The 22,291-nt window shown below is 37.3% G+C and overlaps 1 protein-coding gene across 1 annotated transcript in view; it reads right to left on the reverse strand.

The window, feature by feature from the left end:
- Positions 1 to 7,241: 7,241 nt before the first annotated feature.
- The window catches only part of LOC132123376 (cadherin-8-like), an 83,450-nt gene continuing 68,400 nt past the window's right edge, over positions 7,242 to 22,291 (reverse strand). The window contains exons 7-12 of the mRNA XM_059533961.1: positions 19,155 to 19,402; positions 15,281 to 15,417; positions 13,558 to 13,679; positions 12,851 to 12,962; positions 8,482 to 8,733; positions 7,242 to 8,298 (exon numbers count right to left, since the gene is read on the reverse strand). Coding sequence (XP_059389944.1) covers positions 7,805 to 8,298; positions 8,482 to 8,733; positions 12,851 to 12,962; positions 13,558 to 13,679; positions 15,281 to 15,417; positions 19,155 to 19,402 — 1,365 coding nt within the window. The 3' untranslated portion in view covers positions 7,242 to 7,804. The remainder of the gene's footprint in view (positions 8,299 to 8,481; positions 8,734 to 12,850; positions 12,963 to 13,557; positions 13,680 to 15,280; positions 15,418 to 19,154; positions 19,403 to 22,291) is intronic.

Below are 22,291 nucleotides of genomic sequence, written 5' to 3' on the forward strand. Positions count from 1 at the left end.
GTATGGTGACCCATACTCAGAATTTGTGCTCTGCATTTAACCCATCCAAAGTGCACAAACACAGAGCAGTGAACACACACACACACAAACTGTGAACACACACCCGGAGCAGTGGGCAGCCATTTATGCTGCGGCACCCAGGGAGCAGTTGGGGGTTCAATGCCTTGCTCAAGGGCACCTAAGTCGTGGTATTGAGGGTGGAGAGAGAACTGTACATGCACTCCCCCCACCCACAATTCCTGCCAGCCCGGGACTCGAACTCACAACCTTTCGATTGGGAGTCTGACTCTCTAACCATTAGGCCACGACTTCCCCATAATATAAAGGGCGGATAACCTGCTAGACCTTGTTAAGGTTCTTTAAAAAACACATAACCACAATAGATTTACATCTTTTCAGTAGCACTTCTGATTACATCTCTATGTCATTCATCAGCCTGTTAGTTCATTCATCTCTTGGTTCTGTGTCTTTTCCTGCAGCAAGATTCTTTTGGTCTTCTTTATTTGGTGATATCGCTTGGGTTAAAGCATGGAAATTACCAAATAAGTTTTGTGTCAATAACAAAATTAAAGAAGTGTCTTACAAAATACAAAAAAACTGCTAAGCATGTTTTGGATTCAAGCTTAATATTTTCATATACTTGTGAATTTTGTGCACTAGAGAAAAGAAACGATTTTGCATATGTTTATTCACTGCATTTACTCAAAATTATTTTGGAAAGATTTAGAAACCTTTATTAATAGGAAACTGAAGTGTACGATGGAAATTTGTGTTTTTGATGTGCTTTTTTATACTCAGAAAGACAATTTGGAATGTAAAGAACAGCATATTATACCGTTTTTTATTTTATTAGGAAAATATCATATTCATAAAAAGAAGTGGGCTCAAGATAAACCAAATTTTCCACATTTTATAAATGACTTTAAATTATATGTACATCTTTTGGAACAAACTAAAAACAAAAAAGCAATGAAAACACGTAATGCTTTGAAAGCACTGGATTTTATGTAAAAAATATATATTTTATTGTATTTTTTTCTGACAGTTAATGTATGTAATATTGTGAACATGTGATACCTCTTGTTCTTGTGGCATTAAAAAAAGTTCATTCATCTCATCTGCAGTGAGTCAGTCAGACTCAGAGACAATGCTGTGGGGGAAGGGCGCGCGCGCGATCAGAGAGTGCTGTGGGGGAAGGGCGGCTGATCACAGTATGAGCAGCAGAAGCAGATCTCAGCTAGGGCTAGGGCTATAAAATCAAAGTAAGAACAAATAAATATGTTAACAAACATTTAAACGTGCCAGCTTAATTCATGATTCTTTTAAAAACTTTTTGTTCTTTTGTATGACTATAACTGCTCTCTCTCTCTCTCTCTCTCTCTCTCTATATATATATATATATATATATATATATATATATATCATTTCATGAATAATTCTTAAGATTTGCAAACCAGTAAGTGCATTTTTTCAAAACAATTCGTACAAACAGCAAAACACAAGATCAAAAGCCTGTAACTTGCTCAATATCCTTAGTACAATATCAATGAACATCAGTGCCATCAGAATGACAAGCCCTTGTGTCATTGTTTACAAACATGATAGTCAAAATGCTTTGTCATGTTGTCAATATAACAGTGAACTATCAGTATACTGAAGTAACCTTTGGCTACGATTTTGATGACAATGATTGAAAATACAAAATACTGCACTTTATCTGTATGACATATAGGCCTACACATTTCAACAGTACACATGTACGCATTACTCGACACTGGACAGGATTTACTGTGAGTGTTTTGTACATTTACATTTATGCATTTTGGCAGACGCTTTTATCCAAAGCGACTTACATTGCATTTCAAGGTACACATTTTACATTCTTATCAGTTCTTGCTTTCCCTGGGAATCAAACCCCGAAATTATTTGAATTATGTTTCAAATAATGCCAGTACAATTTCATTCATTTTATCCATCAGGATTTAATTGGATTGTATTTGGAGTGGACATATTAGTATATAATTATCATTCCGATATAAAGAAAAAGACAAGACACACACACAATGTGAATTTTTGAATTCCATTCAAAAAGTGAAACTTGTATAAGTGAGTGAGTGAGTAAGTGAGTGAAGTGACATTCAGCCAAGTACGGTGACCCATACTCAGAATTTGTGCTCTGCATTTAACCCATCCGAAATGCACACACACAGAGCAGTGAACACACACACACACTGTGAGCACACACCCGGAGCAGTGGGCAGCCATTTATGCTGCGGCGCCCGGGGAGCAGTTGGGGGTTCGATGCCTTGCTCAAGGGCACCTAAGTCGTGGTATTGAAGGTGGAGAGAGAACTGTACATGCACTCCCCCCACCCACAATTCCTGCCAGCCCGGGACTCGAACTCACAACCTTTCGATTGGGAGTCCGACTCTCTAACCATTAGGCCACGACTTCCCATGGAAATATATTATATTCATTCATTACAACACAGACTGATATATTTCAAATATGTTTCTTTTAATTTTGATGATTATAACTGACAACTACGTAAAATCCCAAATTCACTATCTCAGAAAATTTGAATATTACTTAAGACCAATACAAAGAAAGGATTTTGAGAAATGCTGGCCAACTGAAAGGTATGAGCATGAAAAGTATGAGCATGTACAACACTCAATACTTAGTTGAGGCTCCTTTTGCCTGAATTACTGCAGCAATGCGGCGTGGCATGGAGTCGATCAGTCTGTGGCACTGCTCAGGTGTTATGAGAGCACAGGTTGCTCTGATAGTGGCCTTCAGCTCTTCTGCATTGTTGGGTCTGGGATATCACATCTTCCTCTTCACAATACCCCATAGAAGGCAAGTTTGCTGGCCAATTAAGAACAGGGATACAATGGTCCTTAAACCAGGTACTGGTTGCTTTGGAAGTGTGTGCAGGTGCCACATCCTGTTGGAAAATGAAATCTGCATCTCCATAAAGTTGGTCAGCAGCAGGAAGCATGAAGTGCTCTAAAACTTCCTGGTATACGGCTGCATTGACCTTGGACCTCCGAAAACACAGTGGACCAACACCAGCAGATGACATGGCACCCCAAACAATCACTGACTGTGGAAACTACACTGGACTTCAAGCAACGTGGATTGTGTGCCTCTCCATTCTTCCTCCAGACTCTGGGACCTTGGTTTCCAAAGGAAATGCAAAAGTTACTTTCATTAGAGAACATAACTTTGGACCACTCAGCAGCAGTCCAGTCCTTTTTGTCTTTAGCCCAGGCGAGACGCTTCTGACGCTGTGTCTTGTTCAAGAGTGGCTTGACACAAGGAGTGCGACAGCTGAAACCCATGTCTTGCATACGTCTGTGCGTGGTGGTTCTTGAAGCACTGACTCCAGCTGCAGTCCACTCTTTGTGGATCTCCCCCATAGTTTTGAATGGGTTTTGTTTCACTATCCTCTCCAGGATGTGGTTATCCCTATAGAGCTGGTAAGTCCCGCCCCCTCCGTAAAACCCCGCTGGACCTCAAAGTTGAAAAACCGTCAATGCAAGTGAATGGGAGAAAATAATTATTTTCTGGTCCCCTTTGAATTGTGCCATGAATGTGAACATATGTTGTCTGTGAATTTTTTATATAATCTTTCGTGTGAAGAATGCTACAATTTAGCTTGTAGAAGTTTGATAGGGGTAGACTTTTTGTGACAGCACTTTGTGGACTACAACTCTTCGCTGCTTTCGATGCTTTCGACGTCAACAACACTAGCACACGGCTCTAGCTCACAGATCCCACTAAACATGGCTGTGTCTTTGGTGCACTTCACCACCTTCTTTCAGGGAGAGGACAAAAAATCGTTGAGGTTGGCGAAAACCACGGGTAAGTCAACTTTATGGGGTGACGTCACATAGGCGACATGTAGTCTTTCTCGTTATGTCTTTTCCACAACTGCTAGCTGACGAATCATACCATATACTGTCAAACTGGAGGGCCACTGTCCTGCAGAGTTGAGCTCCATCCCTAATTAAACACACATGAACAAGGCAATCAATGTTTTCAGGATTACTAGATATATATAGGCAGGTGAGTTTTTATCTGGGCTGGAGCTAAACTCTGCAGGACAGTGGCCCTCCAGGACCGGAGTTGCCAATGTAAAATGCAAGTAGACTGCTGTAATATATAATGTAAATATGCTGTATTGCACGACTACAGTATAGTGAACACTGTGTGATTGCACACCTGTTCAAGGACTATGCATTAATTGTGACAGGAGAGAAACAGTAGAGCATATATTAATAGAATGTGAAGCATACAGAACAGAACGAATCATACTGTTAGAACAAGTTAAAGAATTACGTTACACACATTTATCAGTAGAGGGTTTACTTTCCTTTTCTGCATCAAAACCATCAGCATGGCCAGCATGAGATACCTTAAAGAAACAGACTTATTTGATCGAATTTAAGAATAACCAAGAATATATATATCATTATTATTATTATTATTATTATTTTTTTTTAAATACATGTTAGTAGAAATCCGCATTGAAGCTCCACACCCCAAACAGTTGGTGGCGGTAATGCACCAAATTGGTATGCCAACCACCAATAAAAGAAGAAGAAGAAGCACACCTGTTCAAATGTTTGAATGACTGAGGACACACACGGTTGTTCTCCCAACATTCGGCTCACCTTTTCACCCGCCTCGGCCATAAGGTCATGATATTGAGAACATGATAGTTGCCCTTATTTCTTCAGAATCTTGTCCTCTTCTACCTCTTCCTCTGTTTTACCTCTGTATTCTTCCACCACACATACTTACTTCTTCTTCCATGCTGTTCACCCTGTTTGTACCTTGTTGTTCTTTCATTGCCAGAGTATGTAACACTGTGTTGTGTTGTCTTGTGTTGTGTTGTGCTCTGTCTGTATGCTTCCCAGATGAAGCTTAATGAGATGCACTCTGAGCTATTTTAGAGAACTGGTGGATTATTGGTTGATCGAATGCTTTACATTCCCTTATATTAGTGAAAATCTAAATTCACCTCTGCAATTCAACAATTCAGGACAAAAAATGTCTAATAAAAGTGTATAGAAAATTTGCTTGACAGTTTATGACAACTACTATTCTGCATTTAATGACTTACGGAATTAATACCTAGATGTTTTGGGGAGTAAGACTTGGGAGTATTCAGCAGAGAACCATACATTTTGATCAACATGGCATAAGCAATTGATAATGTAAGAAACAGATAACACTTGTACATAATCAATTGCATTTGTAATTTGTTCAAATGATGAGAAATTGCTTTTATGAGGTGCACAAGTAACTAGATAATGTGGAGGTTGAATAAGAATTTTAGTCGTGATCTGAGAAATGCCCCAAGTCGACTAAGAAAAACTTCAAATATAATTAATAGAATATAAAATAAAAAGATGTTTGCTGTAACTTCTTTCCTCTATATAAAAATATAATATAAAGTAATATAATGCAATGTAATGTCATATAATATAATTATATAATAAATTAATGAATATAATGTAATGTAATATAATAATATATTATTAAATAACATAAAGAGAATGTTTGCTTGTTTGCTGTAAGTGAATGTGTTGCTCTGGTTACAGACGCGCGTGCTCTGGGTGGGGGAGGGGCCTGGCTGCGGCTGTCAGGGAAATGGCAGGACGCAAAGTTGGAGAAAACACTTAAAACAAATAATATCCCTTATAAAAGCAAGCGAATATGCCTGTTTTCACATCTTTTAATTGCTTGTATATTTTTTATTGAATAAACTCAGATGTATATCACCACACCCACAATAACAGATTTAAACAGTTGCCCCTCCGCTTTTGGAAGGAAATATGTTACTTTTCAAATTCACATGATGTAATGTGTCTGTCCCTTCCCGCGTCAAACTCGTTCCTACAGCATTAATAAAATCCGATGTAAGTCCTGTAGTCACGGTGACGCGGGGCAGCGCGATCTTTACACACACACACAGAGCAGACTCTGATGCCAGAGAAAAACGCGAGGATTAAAAGTTTTAAAACATGCTAATATGAATCGCGAGAGCTCCTGCTGCTCAATGCACATTGGTCTAATCTTATTTAATACTAATTATTGGGAATTTATCTGTAATTTAATGTGGATTATCTGTCAATTCATTCACAATCAACATGTTTTTTCCTCCGCCATCTTTATTGATGACGTATTGGCCTCTGATTGGTCAGATCACCAAGTCCCGCTCCCATAGCGGCTTCCTGCGCTCTGATTGGCCAGAATCCCCAAAGTGTGTATCTTTTCCGGAAGTGCAGTACTCCTAGAGGGCGCTGTGTTATACACACTTTAGTGGGGGGGCATACACACTTCAGGTACACAAATCAGTTAAAAGTGATTTTTTGGGACAAGTTAGATTTTAAGCCTGGACACCATTTTAGAGCATGCTGAATGCCACTGTATAGTCAAACAAATGAGGACATACAAAATGTCCTAAATTTTTTGGGTGGTCCTCAGTTTACTGGTGTGTATTCTGGTGAATGTACCCAAAAGCGATATAAGTAAGTGCACACACGCACAAACACACACGCACACACACACACACACACACACACACACACACACACACACATGCACACAGTGTCAATAAAATATTGACTTATCTTTCCTGGTCAAGAACAAATCTTTTGTGGATTTCACAGTTCAGTGTAATTAACAAATCTCACTTTGTGAATTTCAGAAAATATTTCAAAAATGAAAATGAAATAAAATAATTAATAATTATAATAATAATAATAATAATAATAATAATAAAATAAAAAATGTGATGCTCCAAAATATAACTAAGCTGAAGAAGAAAAGCTTGAAACGTTACATTAAAAATAAATAAATAAAAAGTACATATATACTCAAACCTGCAGCACAAAACAGACGACTGGCGATGAATATTTATAGATTTATATAAAACATACACAATGAAGAAACACCGTCAATGTTCCAAAAAAACATTGGAATACAACTGTATTTAATGCTTGCTTTTGAAGAACGAAGGCCTCATTGTTTCCACAATTCTCTTGTTGTCCTCAACGCAGTCTTACACAGTCTAATCATCTTAGCGTGTGAACCACACATAAAGCATATGAATACAAAGGGTTGTATAAAGCAAGCCTCAAGGCTTTTCCAGTTTACTCAAGAAATCTGGCCACGAAGTATCAAAGGGTCAAACGTTATCTCAGCAGGCAGATCCTAAAGCCAGTGTGACGTATTTTCATTGCGCTCGCATTTGTTAAACCACACATACATTCATAATTAATGTAGACAACATATTGCTATTTAGTTTACCTTCTTTTTTAAATGTTCCTTTATCTGATTGGCTCAATGACGGCAAGAGATCTGTTGTCGCTGGGGAGCGGTGTCATTTTGAGTTCTCTGCAGTCCTTTTTCTCCTGCCAAGCACAGCGGGCTACAAGGTGTCCGAAAGTCCTCTTTTCATCCAGTCCTTTCAAGCGACTACCAAGAATCAAGGTTCTGATGCCTCTGGTGGTCACAGTGAACAACAAATACCCAAAATACTGCTAGACACTCAGTGACGGTAATCTAAACTCACACTCCACAAGAATCATTGACCTCCTACTATAGACACTGGTAAGTTCTGAAGTTACGATGCACTCTGATGTGGTAGATGACTAATGCTATTAGGTCTCTCTAAGAAGATTTAAAAAAGGTGCCCCCACCCCCTTTTAAACAGCCGTGTGTCTAACATCCCCGTAGCATAATACACAAGTTATGTGGACAGAAGCAAAAGGTCCGTAGCGCTTGGAGGTCAAGTCTCTTTGTCGCTCTCGCCCACAGAATAGAGCTCGCCCAGTCTTCTGAAGCGCGGCCCCCACTCTCTAAGGTAGTCATAGTTCTGGTCCGAGTCCGAGGAGGCCGTTTCGAGGGAACTCAGGGAGCCCGCGATGGAGCCCCTGCCCTCGTAGCCATAGATTTGGATGGAGTCGTACGGTGGAGCCGTGGGGTCGTTGTCTGCCTCATGAAGCCGTACGTTGATGAATTCATCCACGTCTACTCCGTTCGGACCCGAGTGCTGACCCTGTCTGGGCATGAACTGCAGGTCAGGCTTGATGTCCTTCCTGGGCAGATACCCGTTGATGCCATCTGGGTTCTGCAGGGTGGCGATGTCAAAGGCCTCCGTATCCTCCTCCCCGCCTCCCTCGTCATCGTAACGGATGATGTTCTCCCTCACGTCCTCGTCGTCTTTGATGATTAGAGGCTCATTCTTGTGTCTCCTCAGTGTCACAAACAAGACCAAGATAACTGAAAGGCACAAGAACATCCACTTAGTGAGCTCTACCTTGGCCTTGTGCAGTTCAAAGTTAGGATTTTTCATTCGTTTACCTAAGTGCCTTTTCGATTCACATTTTACATGCACATCGCAAAGTGGATTTTAAATCTTTAAAAAATGAGTAAGGACTAACAGAGGCAGCTGAAATGACCTACCGAGAAGTAGAATTATACAAGCTAGAATAGCAATCAGAGCTCCCATGCTGAGACCAATGGGTAGAACAAAAGCCTCGACGTTACACGACTGCACAATGCCGTCCCTGCTGCAGCCGCACACCCGGATAGTTAAAGTGTTCGTGCTGCTCATTGGAGGCTCGCCGTCGTCAGTCACGATGATGGGAAGGAGGTACGTCTCCTGTTTCTGTCGCCGAAAGGAATCGTGCTTGGCAAGAACGCTGATTGAGTTATCTGGGGAGAGATAAAGTTTGGCTGTGATGTATGAAATCAAAGACAATTCATGCAAGTAAATGGTAGGGAAATGACACGCTATTAAATTTGCGACAAGACAATGTCTATTCCGCCGATAAATAAATAGATGGATATAAATAGGTTCATCTCTGCAGTCAATCTTTTGCAAAGCAACGGGAGTAGTGGAAGCATCTCAGGGAGGCAGACAAAGAAACCGAGCAAAGTATTGGAGCTTCCACTGGAGCCTCTTTTCAGAAGTTATAACTTCATTATCTGCCCCCTCATACCCCAAGCATATGTTGAGGCTCTCCAGTGTCTCAAGGAGCTCTTTCGGTTGATACGCTGCACAATGTGTCCCTTAAAGCCTTCAATTTTTATTTCAAGAAAATAAATAAATAAATAAAATCAGCTACTGAGTGAAAGGTTTAGATAATACCTCAAGACGGATACAACAGAATAGTTACGGGAAAAGCTTTATCACTTAATAGAGTCCAGGGAGAAACCAAGGCAATGTTAATGTATATATGTATTTATTCATTGCTTCTCATGAGGGTGAACAGGAAGTTCATCATTTAAAACTATGGAATAAAAGGACATCACTAAACTCACTGGAACAAATAATGGCAAACTAAACAGGGACGGGGTTCAATTTCCGCTCATAAACATGCTAATGAAAAATGTAAACATGGCTTTCTTTTTGTTTCCCTGAGATCACAAAGCAATCATCTGCAAAAGTTGTGAGCTGATTTATCAATGTAATTAAAGTTCCATATTTGTTATGTGTCATTATGTGTAAAGTAGATTCTCCTTAACTTATGTATCTTATTAATTCGCAGGGGTATATTTGTAGCAATAGCCAAAAGAAAAAACAAAAAAAAACACTTGTATGGGTCACAATTATCGACTTTTCTTTTATGCCAAAAATCATTAGGATATTAAGTAAAGATCATGGTCCATGAAGATATTTTATAAATTCCCTACAGTAATAATATCAGAGAGTGAGAAAAAATATATATTTGTAGTTTATATATATATATATATATATATATATATATATATATATATATATATATATATATATATATATAACTATATATAACTATCTTCTGCTGAGATCTTGAGACATTTAATGTCTTCTTTTATTTCAGTTGATTTAATCTTTGCCTGTGGCTGAAGTCAGATGTAGTTCTTGTGTTTCTCTGTCATTCTGTGATTCTGCTTGTTAACAGCAGGTTCATCATTAATGGTTAATTATCACTTAATTATCTTCTTAACTCCAACACTGCTTCAATGCTACTTTAAATTTAGAAAGAAACATTTATTTTATTTATTTATTTATTATTATTATTTATTAGATTTTTTTTAGTCTAGCTGAGGAAATTCTGTCAGTTCCTAGCTGGCAATTACAGTTACCATCAAAAAACAAACCTCCTCAGATATTTATATATATATATATATATATATATATATATATATATATATATATATATATATATATATATATATATATATTATTTATTTTATTTTATTTTTTTTATGGGCAAAAAACGTTTTTTCAAAAAAATCTTGTGTTTCACAAAGTCAAGAAAGGCATAAAGGTTTGGAATGACATGAGGCTGAGTAAATGATGACAGCATTTTCATATTTGAGTGAACTCTCTTTTTAAGGGATTCTAACAATACACTACACTGCACTTTTTAATCATGAATCACAAGTAACAACACATACTATGATGAAAAGCACTAGGATATAGCACAACTTTGGACATGCTGTCAAATTGCGGCACACGTTTTGATGCCAAGCGCGATCAAACACACATGCACGCTCACTCACACACACACACACACTCATACACACACAGCAGAAGAGATGAGAAAGCGGCCTTAGTGCACCAGACGCCTCAGGCTGTGCATCAAAGCCTGGTGTCCTTACAGAGCTTTCTCCTGTCTCCGTGATGGAGTGGCCATCTTTAACCTGAACTCACTCAGGCTGACTCATAATACATGCTGCCTCTCAAGATATCACTGAGATTGTCACTAATGACATTCCGCCTGTCTGCTTCATCTTACAGTTCTCAAGGTCTGTCTTTGTCTTAGTAGTCCATTGTACAACACTTTTCCTATCAGTATTGTTTCATCTTTCTTTTTTCTTTTTCTTTTTGAAACAGCTTTTTATATATATATATATATATATATATATATATATATATATATATCGATCCTCTTTGTGGGTTTCTTGTTCATTGTATTAACAGATATAAAACTGTATAGTTAGAACTAGCTACAACATTACTGAAATTACTAAAGACAGTGAACACATTTAAGAAATATTTATGAGCTCAACAGCATTGTTTATTATATATTTTCTTTTACTACTTTCAATTTATTTTATAATAATGTACTGATAATTTATTTTTTTATTTATCTACATAATGTAAAGAGGAAGAATTTTATAATATTATAAAAGCCAGTACATTCATACTAGACATATTTGAAAATTGTGCATTTGATCACTTTATTCAACCCAGCAAATGCAATTGTATATCAACAACAGAAAAAAATTCTCCCTATCATAAACCTGTTTTATGTTTATGTTATCATTACCGTCTACCTTTTATCACAGCACATAAACAGAGAGAAGACTAAACAATTAAAAAAATACCACAATAATCCGCTTTGTATATTAACATTCATTTTAATCACAACTTCTTTAGCACAATTGATACTAGTTCTTTGATGTGCTACTCTTGAATTCTGAAATTCCTATTTCATACCTGGAACTATGGTTTTCTTTTAAAAAACAAAAATAAAGTATAGTTAAAAGTGTACAATTGTTATTTTTTAAACACTGTTTTCTCTTCAGTCTTTTGAGGCTATGTTTTTATGTTTAAATTAAACCTATGGTGGTAAAAAAAAATACTTAGAAACTGCTAGTAACTTTTAACAAATAATTACAGGGAAAAAGAAAATAGCAAACACATGGAATTAAACATGGCATTTTTATGTAAAATTAAAATTTACTTAAATTATCTTATTTTTATTTAACTTAATATTTACATAATGCATAGCACTAACAATAAAATAATATTTGTTATTATTATGATTGTTTTTTTATCTATTTTTTTTTCTTTAGATTTACGTATTGGCTTTCATGGCCACTCTTTACAGAGACTAGGGGGATACACAATTTCTTTCCCTTTCACACGCTTCCTTACTCTTATATTAACTTAAATCATGACTGTCCCTTGGAAGGCAGAGCTCTTTTGAAATAACGTCTGGTTCAAAAATATCACGTTTCCTCTTTTTGGTGAGCAGCCAAAACAACAGCTCCTTCAACGGTCAGCCATACGACCACATGCCAAATGGAACTAGATCAATACAGTTCTCCCTCAAGTCTTCGAAAGCATAGTGCAATACTAGGCTGTGCAGCGGGAACAGCAGGAGCGCAGTGTGAAAAAGAAGGTCGGATAGGTTATACAAAAAAGAAAGAAAAAAAAAATCAGTGTATTTAGCAAACAAATTTAGAACCATCTGCTGCACAGCCTCAGCTTTGAGTAAGTCACCCTACATCGAGTTGCATCGCTAAACCTCGGCTTGGATTCTGTTCATTTGCTTTCTTTCAAAATGCACTGGGGAGTACAAAATAGCTGATGTCCAGACAATTGTGCATCTGCTAACTTTTGGGTACACTAATTCCACCAGATTTCCCCTTCAAATGCATGCCTCCGGACTGCGCTTGACACACAATGTTTGCGTGTACAGATGCCTCTCTCTCATTCTTAATTCACTGCTGTGTTCCATAGTCATATTTCAGTCTTACCTAAATGTTATTATTATATTTTATTTAATTTAAAAAAAAAAAAAATTTAATTTAAAAAAAAAAAAAAAATTTTTGGGGGGGGGGGATGCAAAATATGCAAAAATATGCACCAAAACTATTTACAACAACATCAGAGTTTAAAAGATATACAACCGAAGACATGGTAAATACAGTTTCCAATAATATTTTGTAATTTGTGAATTTCTTTCCAAAGAACTTAATGATTGCCCAATCCCAATATGTGTGCATCACAGTACTGGTGGCTAAAACATTAAATTGGGAGAAAAGATAAACATACCTAAATTGTTTTTGATGGTGAAATTGGGATTGTTGAGCATCTCCAGGCGGTAGTGGAAAGTGTGTCCCTGGGAAGGATTGTCTTTGTCCACAGCGCTGATGGTTTGAATCACCTGTGGACACAGACACAAAGACATGACCAGCCATCCATTACTCTACTTTTGACATCATATGAGGCCAGACACTGACAGCAGCCAACACGGGATGAAAAATCTGTCCCATTCACTCATAAAAGTAGAGACCCTAAGCTAAGGGGGCACAGGCTTTGGCAGCCCACTTTTCTGTACCAAGTCCATCTATATATCTGCCACCCCTGTTCAAGACATGTTCTTTTTCTTTATGATTTACAACTAGCTGAAAAGCAGGACCCAGCCGTCCCGGTCATTTTTCCCCCACATGGATGGAGAATGTTCTTGCAGTGACTGTGTTAGAGGGCGGAGGGTGAGGAAGTACATACTGATACTGTTAGTCACAGACACTGCATGTCGGCTAGAGAGATGCAGGCTCTGACTGAGCCTGAATGGATCTGATTGTTTTCATTTTCTGCAGAGGGAGAGAGAGAGAGAGAGTGAGTGGCTAAAAAAGGCCACCCAGGTGTCTCTTACTTCTCTCTCTTAAATCAATTGGCTGTAATTTACCGCGGCTGATCGTTACGGAGGAGCTGTGAGAGGGAGATGCTGCTGGCGGGTCTGATTCATGCCCTCTTACCTGTCCAGGTTTGCCGTTTTCACAAAGGAATGCTTCGTATTCGGTGGCAAACTCAGGGGCGTTGTCGTTTATGTCCAGCACTTTGATCGCCACTATTGCTCTGGAAATCTGGCTGTGGTTTCCTAATATGAAAAGAGACAAGCTATTAAAACACTGAAAACAGAAGTGCAGTGGCCAAATATAGAAGGGAGCTATTGCAAATCCCAGGTAAATACAATGACCCAGTTATTTTCGGTCTCTTTCTGCCTCACAACTATTCCGTTTTCTCTCTTCCTCTCCCATTTTCTCTCCTCTGGGTTGATGGAGAGACAGATGAGACGCAGCATCAGTCTGAGCTTTAGACATTATCAAGTATGCAAAACAGGATTACGGTGAGAGAGAGAGAGAGAGAGAAAAAAACACATTCAAAGTGCTTTTGAAATCCTCTGTACAGGTGCATGTTTTATACATGAAGTTTAAAAAAATGAATATTAATAAAATGGTGGCAGCTGAAGTCTTGAAGACAATAAAGGCCAATTTAATTAGATTAACTTTTCATTGGAATTATTCACTGGCGGTAATTCACAGTCCCTTTTGAGGACCCATGTAAATGATTGTATTTAATTAGGGTTGCAACCGCTGACTTTTAAAACAATTATCTATTCGTTTGGCTTTAGCACATGACATGGTACCTTAACATCGTACGGGTAATTCAGGGCATACTTCTGTAATGTGTGACACTTAGAACAGCAAACAGCATTTGAAATGCATTTGACCTGTCAGTTGATTTTGCTCTTTGATCGCCTTACTTAAAAGCTTATGAGCCTTGACCAGACGTTTCAACATAATGAAATAGCACAGACTCATATCCATAGCCATGCTGTACAGATATTTCTGTTCAAATTCTCTCTCACCAGAGGCATCAGCCAAAAACACACAAAAAAAAAAATCCAGGTTTGTTGGTCATCGTATTAAAACACTGAGAAAGATGAACATTTTGCACGCTTAACTTCACATGCAATGTTGCTATGTGAGGAGCCCTTAAGTAATTCAGTTTATTCAGCTCTTTGAGCTCAGAGACATCTTATGTTAATTGTATATGACAATATCAGTATTTTTTCCTCCTCCAGGGAAAGATTTTTGGCTCCAGTATCTGAAAAATGTAGCTGTACATGCCAATCAAAATGAATCTCGAGGTTTATGGATGGCTTGTGCAATGTTTATTTCTGGTCCACAGCTTGTGTTTAATAAGTTCTTTATCCAGTCAACAGATGTTCTTTTATCTGTTATGTACAGCAAACAGCTCTGGCGTGAGTAGAAATTACTCATTATATGTCCATGAAATTAACTGCTGAGCTGTTAAATTCAGTACAATTTCTGTCTTCAGTTTCTGAGAGGAAACTTTAGCACTTTAAAATCTGTTGATGGTAAATTAATACCTGAGGTGTAAGGTAAAGCTTCTATTACATTAGCTGTTATGGTTCATTTCTAGTTTTTGGCCTTTTTATCTTAGTGCCTTTATGAACCTGCATTTGTTTCTCCATTGTAAATCCTGTTACATAATTAACAAAGATGTTAACTGTGATGTGAATTTTTTATTGGTCTGAAGTGCCTCTACACAGATTTTAATGATCTCTTTGCACATTACTATAACAACCTCTTTGATATTGTTATACAATCATTTTAAAACATAAAACATTTAATGTTTCAATTGAGAAGAGGAAGAAAGGGAAATAGTACTTACGAACTTCGGTGGCTGTCACTGTGATATTGTGCCACATATCCGTCTCTCTATCCAGAGGTTTAGCTAATGTGATCTTCCCGTCATCAACATTAATGTTAAACTGCCTCTCTAAATCTGTGTGTCTATCAATAAAATACCTGTAGAGGAAAAACAAAGAGAGAAAGAGAGAGAGAGAGAGAGAGAGAGAGAGAGAGAGAGAGACAGAATAAAACCATTTTAGTACAAGAGGTAAAATGGTACAAAAGGTTATCTGTTGAGACTGTAGAGGAAAAACAAAGAAATAGAGAGAAATTCTTTAGAAACACGAAATAAAATAATTATATATATATATATATATATATATATATATATATATATATATATGCACACACACACACACACACACACACACACACTGTATACGGAAGTTAGTGGCTGATATAAAAAAAATAGTTTCAATTATTTTTCTGAAGACATACTTTTGATCATAGTTTAGAAAATCTGGCATTCCACACAGAAATGTATAACATTTATATTCAACCTAGTTTATATGCACCTATAATTTACTAATCTTGGAATAACCAGGGTAAAGTCTACTTGGGCATTCTCAAACATGAGTGTGAAGTATAACATGTAAGAAGGCCCCAGTGGATGAGGAATGAGTTGTAAAATAAATTAATAAATAAAGTAAAAAAAAAAAAAAACAAAGCAAGGAAATGAAAGGAAATAATTAATTGGCCAGGATAGTGAACGTGAGGAACATTTTCAGCCATAGTAGAGATCCTGAGACTGAGGGTGGAAGTCCAGGAGGAGTGCTCTACTGCTGTGCAGGCAGCCAGACAGAATTCCCTCCTGGGACAGTCTCCAGGAGGCTGAGTGGATTTCAGTCAAGCTCTGACAGCTCCACGTACCACAGAGAGACAGACCCTGAAATGTTCTGCTATGTGTCAATCAAACTGACAAAGTTACAGTGGGGAATGTAGTAAGAGAAAAAAAAAAGGAAGAAAAAAAACCGAAACAAACAATCAAATCTGTAATTAATTATTCCATGGGATTTTTTCACAGTGATAAATACAACTCACATCTGAAAAAAAAAAAAAAAAAAAAAAAAATATATATATATATATATATATATATATATATATATATATATATATATATATATATATATATATATATATATATATATATATATATATATATATATATTATAGGCTGATTAAAATACCTTGTTTTCATAGACACATTCCTGAATAACAAACATATATTGTTATTTTTGCATTTATTATGTTTATATGAAGTGTATGTTGTCGATTAGTATTACTCAGCAGCCCTATTTGCTTATGCAATTATACTGCAACCTGTGGACTCTAATGTAAAGTGTTACCATTTCATTAAATTACATAAGAAATGAAAATGACTGAAGAAGAAGAAGAAGAAGAAGAAGAAGAAGAAGAAGAAGAAGAAGAAGAATTAGCATGATCTTTGTGATGGCATTAGTTTCTAATAATACTATTTTTAATTAGAAAATCTTTTTTTCACACAAAAAAGCACAGGATAGAACATGTTCCCTAGGCCTTTTGCCATGTAGTTATTATGTCGGGTAAAAGAGTAATTAAGAGGACTTTCACAGAAACTACTGTACCAAATATTTTCCAGTAGGCTGCACCCTGTAAATGTACAGTAACCAAATCAAATGTCTATGCCTCCTCTATAAGTACAGTGTACATCGGTATAAAACAATTGCCTTCAAGAGCAGGCACCATGTATTAGCATATGTTAGATATCAGGTGCCATAACAAGATCTGGAGCCAGAGGGACTTCTGTCAGAGAAGGTTAAAAGATCTCCACTGATTACACCCACACTTTGTTTGACAGATAGACAATACTTCTAACAGGGCTAATTTGAACTTGGACACAGCTTGGCACCATTTGATGCACGTCAGTTTCACAATAACTAGAGAAATCCTGCAATCTTAAAAGTGGAGAGAGAGAGAGAGAGAGAGAGAGAGAGAGATGGCAAGGCTGAAGGTAGGAATGGTCTGAGAGGTCAGACTGATGTGAAACAATGTTTATGTGTATTACTGTTTCCATGTCGAGCTGCGATTTAAACTGACATTTTCATTTAACCAGAGTCCTTTAAAAGCCCCAGTTACACCATTTTTTTTTTTATTCTTGCCCGTTACACCTTGATTGCTAGTCATATTGATGTGACAACCACACCGATATGCACAATTAGCTGTATTCAAGCAGAAATTTTGTCATTTGAGGTGAGGTCTGGTTGTCTTATTTCTCTATGTAATTCTGCATGGGCTATTGGCTAAATAAAGTCAGTCATCTTTTTTTTTTTTTTTTTTTTTTTAATCTGGTTTCTCATTTCCTAAGAGGCTTTTAGCTTTTAAAACTACTTCAACCCTTCAGCTCTGCTTAGGAAGACATGCAACTTTACCACTTTATGGTTCAAAATTCAGCAAAAAGTCAAACAACCAAAAATCATTTGATCACATTAAAAAAGATCATTCATCTCTTAATGCTTAAAACAACCTTGTGTTGCTTAGCTTTACACAATCTACTCAATGGCCTCAGGATAGAAGTAATTCATCTTTCACATAACACAAACGCATCAAAACGAAAAGCCTGCATGTCAGACCAGTCAGATCAATCCAGTTAGGATATAAGAAAGAAGTAAAAAACAACAACAAAATCTCACCTTGGCAACAGCAAATGCCAAATATTTTCTTCCTAATATGTCACAGCTTGGAACATTTAAATCACTCCTAAATGATTATATCTCATATTTTCAAAGCGACAGTTAAAGAAATTACTATGCAATATAAAACAACATACACAAGTACACTACAATGTAGAACAAACAGTATTGCGCAAAAGAGAGACATTAACTTTTGAGGACATAATCGACAGTATATAAAATAAGAATGATTAAAATCAAACATACTCGTAATGCTAACCATCCTTTTAGGGCTGAACAATTTGGGAAGCAATTGGGTGTTCACACTCTTTACAGTTTGATACTGGGTTTATCACAAGCCACATTACCACTATTTTGATCCATTCAATATGAATATAAATCAAATGTTGCAGATCAGCATTTACTGTGAACTGAGCTGGTCTGAGATGCTAAAACACACAGAATCATGAGTTGCTTATATATAAAATAACATAGCGGCAAACTTCACTCTGAAACACACAGTGCATACCTGTATATTTAATTAAAACATTTGCAATTAAAAAATAAAAATAAATAATAATAATAAAAATCCCACTAAGCCATTTCAATTTTATTTTGATATATTGCACAGCCTTGGAATAAATATATCACACACGAGAATGCTCACTTGGTGTAAACTCCATTGCAGCGTTGAAACCCAATCTCTGATTTCTCCCCTGCTCCCAGTTCCCCGTGTAATTACACAACCTGTTGCATGTTGTCCCTAAAACATCGTTTCGAGTCACTGGAGAATTAATGAAATGCTAGGTTGGACTGAGAGAAATTGGCTGTATAACCTATACTGAAGGTGCCCTTGTAATTTTCAAGTAGGAAGTCACAGAAGTGAAATACATCAGTGAGAGGAAGGGGAGGAATCTTATTGTGCCACTGTCCTATCTCTCTCCCTCTCTCTTTTCCCAGTACAACCAATTCTGTGGAGGTGAGAGCTCCATTTAGTCTGAATGCAAATGCACCTCTACAGGCAATTTCAGCGGCAGCATTTAATGGCTGGTAGGATGCAGTGGTGAAGGAGAACTTGGATATTAGATTGATGCAGAAGCTTGAGCTTGAACTTCTCTTGGCTTAATGAAGAAGTTTTTTTTTTTTGGCCTAATTTCGCCAAGGAGGACAACAGAGTCGACGTGGGCTATAAATGATTGCCTTTACCTGACTTGGCTGTGTGTGGCGTCCTGGTCTCTCGCCGTTACCGCTCCTATGACTGTGTTGATTGCAGCATTTTCATGCACATCGAAGAGATAAGCAGACTTTGTGAACACAGGGGGTTCATCTGCATCCTCAACGGTGATTTTGACAGTGGCCTGGTCCATGTAGGGCCCACCCGTAACCGAATCGGCACGTATGTTGGTCGCCACCACTGTTAGATTGTAGGATTTTTTGGACTCAAAGTCCAGAGGCTGGGAAACATAGAAAAAGGGATGAAAGAGGGATGTTTATTATTAATGGGCACAAAACAAAGACAAACGGTTTCCTGGTTTTAGCGGACTTGCAGGACTGACTGTAATTGCACCGACTTCCTCCCACCTTGCAACGGATAAGATTTAAGCTGCTGCGAGCCCACTAGCAGGGTGAACAAAAATAATATTTAGTAGCAATAACCACACTTTCACCTGGAGCGTGGGATGTGTTATTAATTTGTGGCGGAGACAGCATGTGTTTGGGATTTAAATGAGGCTGCAAATAAGGTTAATCTAATGGAAACACAAGGACTGCATTGGAAATTGTTAAGAAATCATGAAAAATACAATTTGTGTGTTTGTGTTGTCTGAAAACAAAATTAATCCTTGCCCACAATACCATGACGTTAACATTGTTAATGTATTCTCCGAGGCAATTATCCAATGGTAAGGTATTATTGAAGTAGCAGATAAAATACAATTTGGGAATTATTTGTACTCCAGGATAAATATTTGTGATTTCAGTGTATGAAGAAAGGCCCCATGTTCACCCCACCTGAGTACGTACATGCCACAGTGAAGAGAACTTGACACAGAGCGCAGTTTTATATTTTCATCTAGAAAAAAAATCATGGTTTTTCCATTGTGTTCTGAATCACATCTCTCCCTACCTTATTTGAAGTCGAAAAAGGGCTCAAGTCCCCCCTTTGCTCTTTTATTGACAGAAACTAAACTAGACCTGACTGCTGAAGTACACATGAAAAGAAACAGGCTATAGGAATGAGCTGAAGTAGTAGAATGAAGAATTTGCTTATGTTATCAAAAAAAAAAAAAGCCTCCGTCCCATAAGGGAGGTCAGGCGGACACTGGAGCCGGGCCGAGAGCAGCCCCAGCTGGGAGAGAAGAGCAGCTGGAGTTCCTCTATCAGCACACTTTGAAGTCAATGTGGCTGACAGCAGGGCACCCGGATGAGAACAGCCCATGTACTTCTGTCTACTGTTAAAAGAAAGCCATTTATTTAAAATATAAATATTTTGAAATACTACTGATATCTTTACCGTTTTATATATATATATAAAAAATCTTTAAAAATCAGATTTTTTTTTTTCCCTCATCTCGTTGCTTTCACTATTATTAGGCTTTCTGGCAAACTCCAGATGTGCTTTCACAAAGTACTTCTTTTTTGTCATCCTCTCGTACACTACAGCATAATACAGAACTCTTGATATGGTTGACTGGTGCCCCTTTACTTCATTCTCTACTCCTTAGCTCCGTCAAAGCTATTCACAAAGAATTCTGAAACAGTATGACCCTTCGCATCAGTCCTCTCTATTCCAATAGATTCCTGTCTTTTTTTCATTACTATTTCTAATATAAATGTAAATGTAAATATATATAGCAATTAAAACTTATCTTTTTTTTTTTTTTTATACCAAAAAAAAAAAAAAAAAAAAAAGTTAGGTTGTGCAAAAAACCAGGGGGTAAACATCTTTTTTTTCAGCCTGGTTCTTATATGAGAACCTGGAGATTTTGTTTGGTTCTCACAAGGCATGTAGTGTGACGCATCAAATATAACTATGAAAAATAAATTAATAATAGCAATATTATTATTCCAATTTATTTAGTTATTATGTATTTATTTATAAAACAATAAACTAAAAAGGGAGTATTAAATACAAATAAAATAATTTTATTGTAAACTTTAAAATAAAATGCTATTATTATTATTATTTTATTTGAACTTTCATCATTTTCAAACTGAAAATCAGCAAGCTTTTATTTGGCGGCAAGTAAGTATATGCATCTGTAGAGCGTCAGTGAATGAAATGTCACAATTTTGCACTGTGCTTTGAAAACGGTAGCGGGTAACCTAGATTTATGCTTTCAGTTCAAACAGAAATCTTATACAGTACAGTTTGTCGATCTAAAATGGTAATTGTGCATTAACAGCCATGTCGGTACGCAAATGTGCGCTCTGAACTTATTTACACAACGCATTTCTTATTTTGGTCGCTCATGGGGACCTGCAGTCCACTTATGTGCACCCCTGCAAATAGCACTGCACCATTCAGTAGGACTTCACAAGCAGAACTTTCCCTATGATGTAAAAATCAGAAGAAGCTGCAGTCTGGCACCTTGCTTGCTTTTGAAAAGGTCAGTGCTGTTTGGGACTATTGAATTTTGGTGACAGTTCATAGAGTTTTATGTCTTAAATATATATAAAAATGGCTAAATAAAACAGCATATACAAAAAGGAAGAAAGAAAGAAAAGTTATCTCTTTTACCATTCAACATGCTTGAAATGTTACCATTTAAATGTAGCTGAGATTTTTGAGAACACCATTCAAATGCAGCTTTGCATATTGGCAAGACTGAAACTAGCTCCTCTCATCTCAGACACTGCGAATCTGTTCCATCTAAAAATACCATGCCAACACCTCATTCTTTTTGTAGTCATGCATGCCATTTGACTCTCTACAGTGAGATTGGCACTTCTGCATCCCTCTGGGTATCGCTTTTGGCACTCATTGTGCGGAAAGGCCTGAATATGACTACGGCTGTCAATTGACCTCCGTCATTTCCAGATGATGCAATTCAGGCTTTCATGTGGCCTGAACGCACACTGAACCGCATGGCTGTGACTGATTTCCCCACATATATATGTGCCTGTTTGAAAGCACCTAGCATGGTGTGAGGGTGTATGTATACAGGGACATTTAGAAGCATCAAAGATCAGCAGTGGGGGAGCTACAGCAACCCTCACCACCACCAGCACAGCGTAAAGCATGCATCCTTTTACAACAAAGCAGTATCTTGACTGTCTGAGCCTGTGGCATCTCACTCAGATTAATGTTTAACCTCGCTACAAAGGCTCTTTGGTCATGACCA

This window comes from Carassius carassius, chromosome 3 (assembly GCF_963082965.1).
Source record: "Carassius carassius chromosome 3, fCarCar2.1, whole genome shotgun sequence".
Lineage (NCBI taxonomy): Eukaryota > Metazoa > Chordata > Actinopteri > Cypriniformes > Cyprinidae > Carassius > Carassius carassius.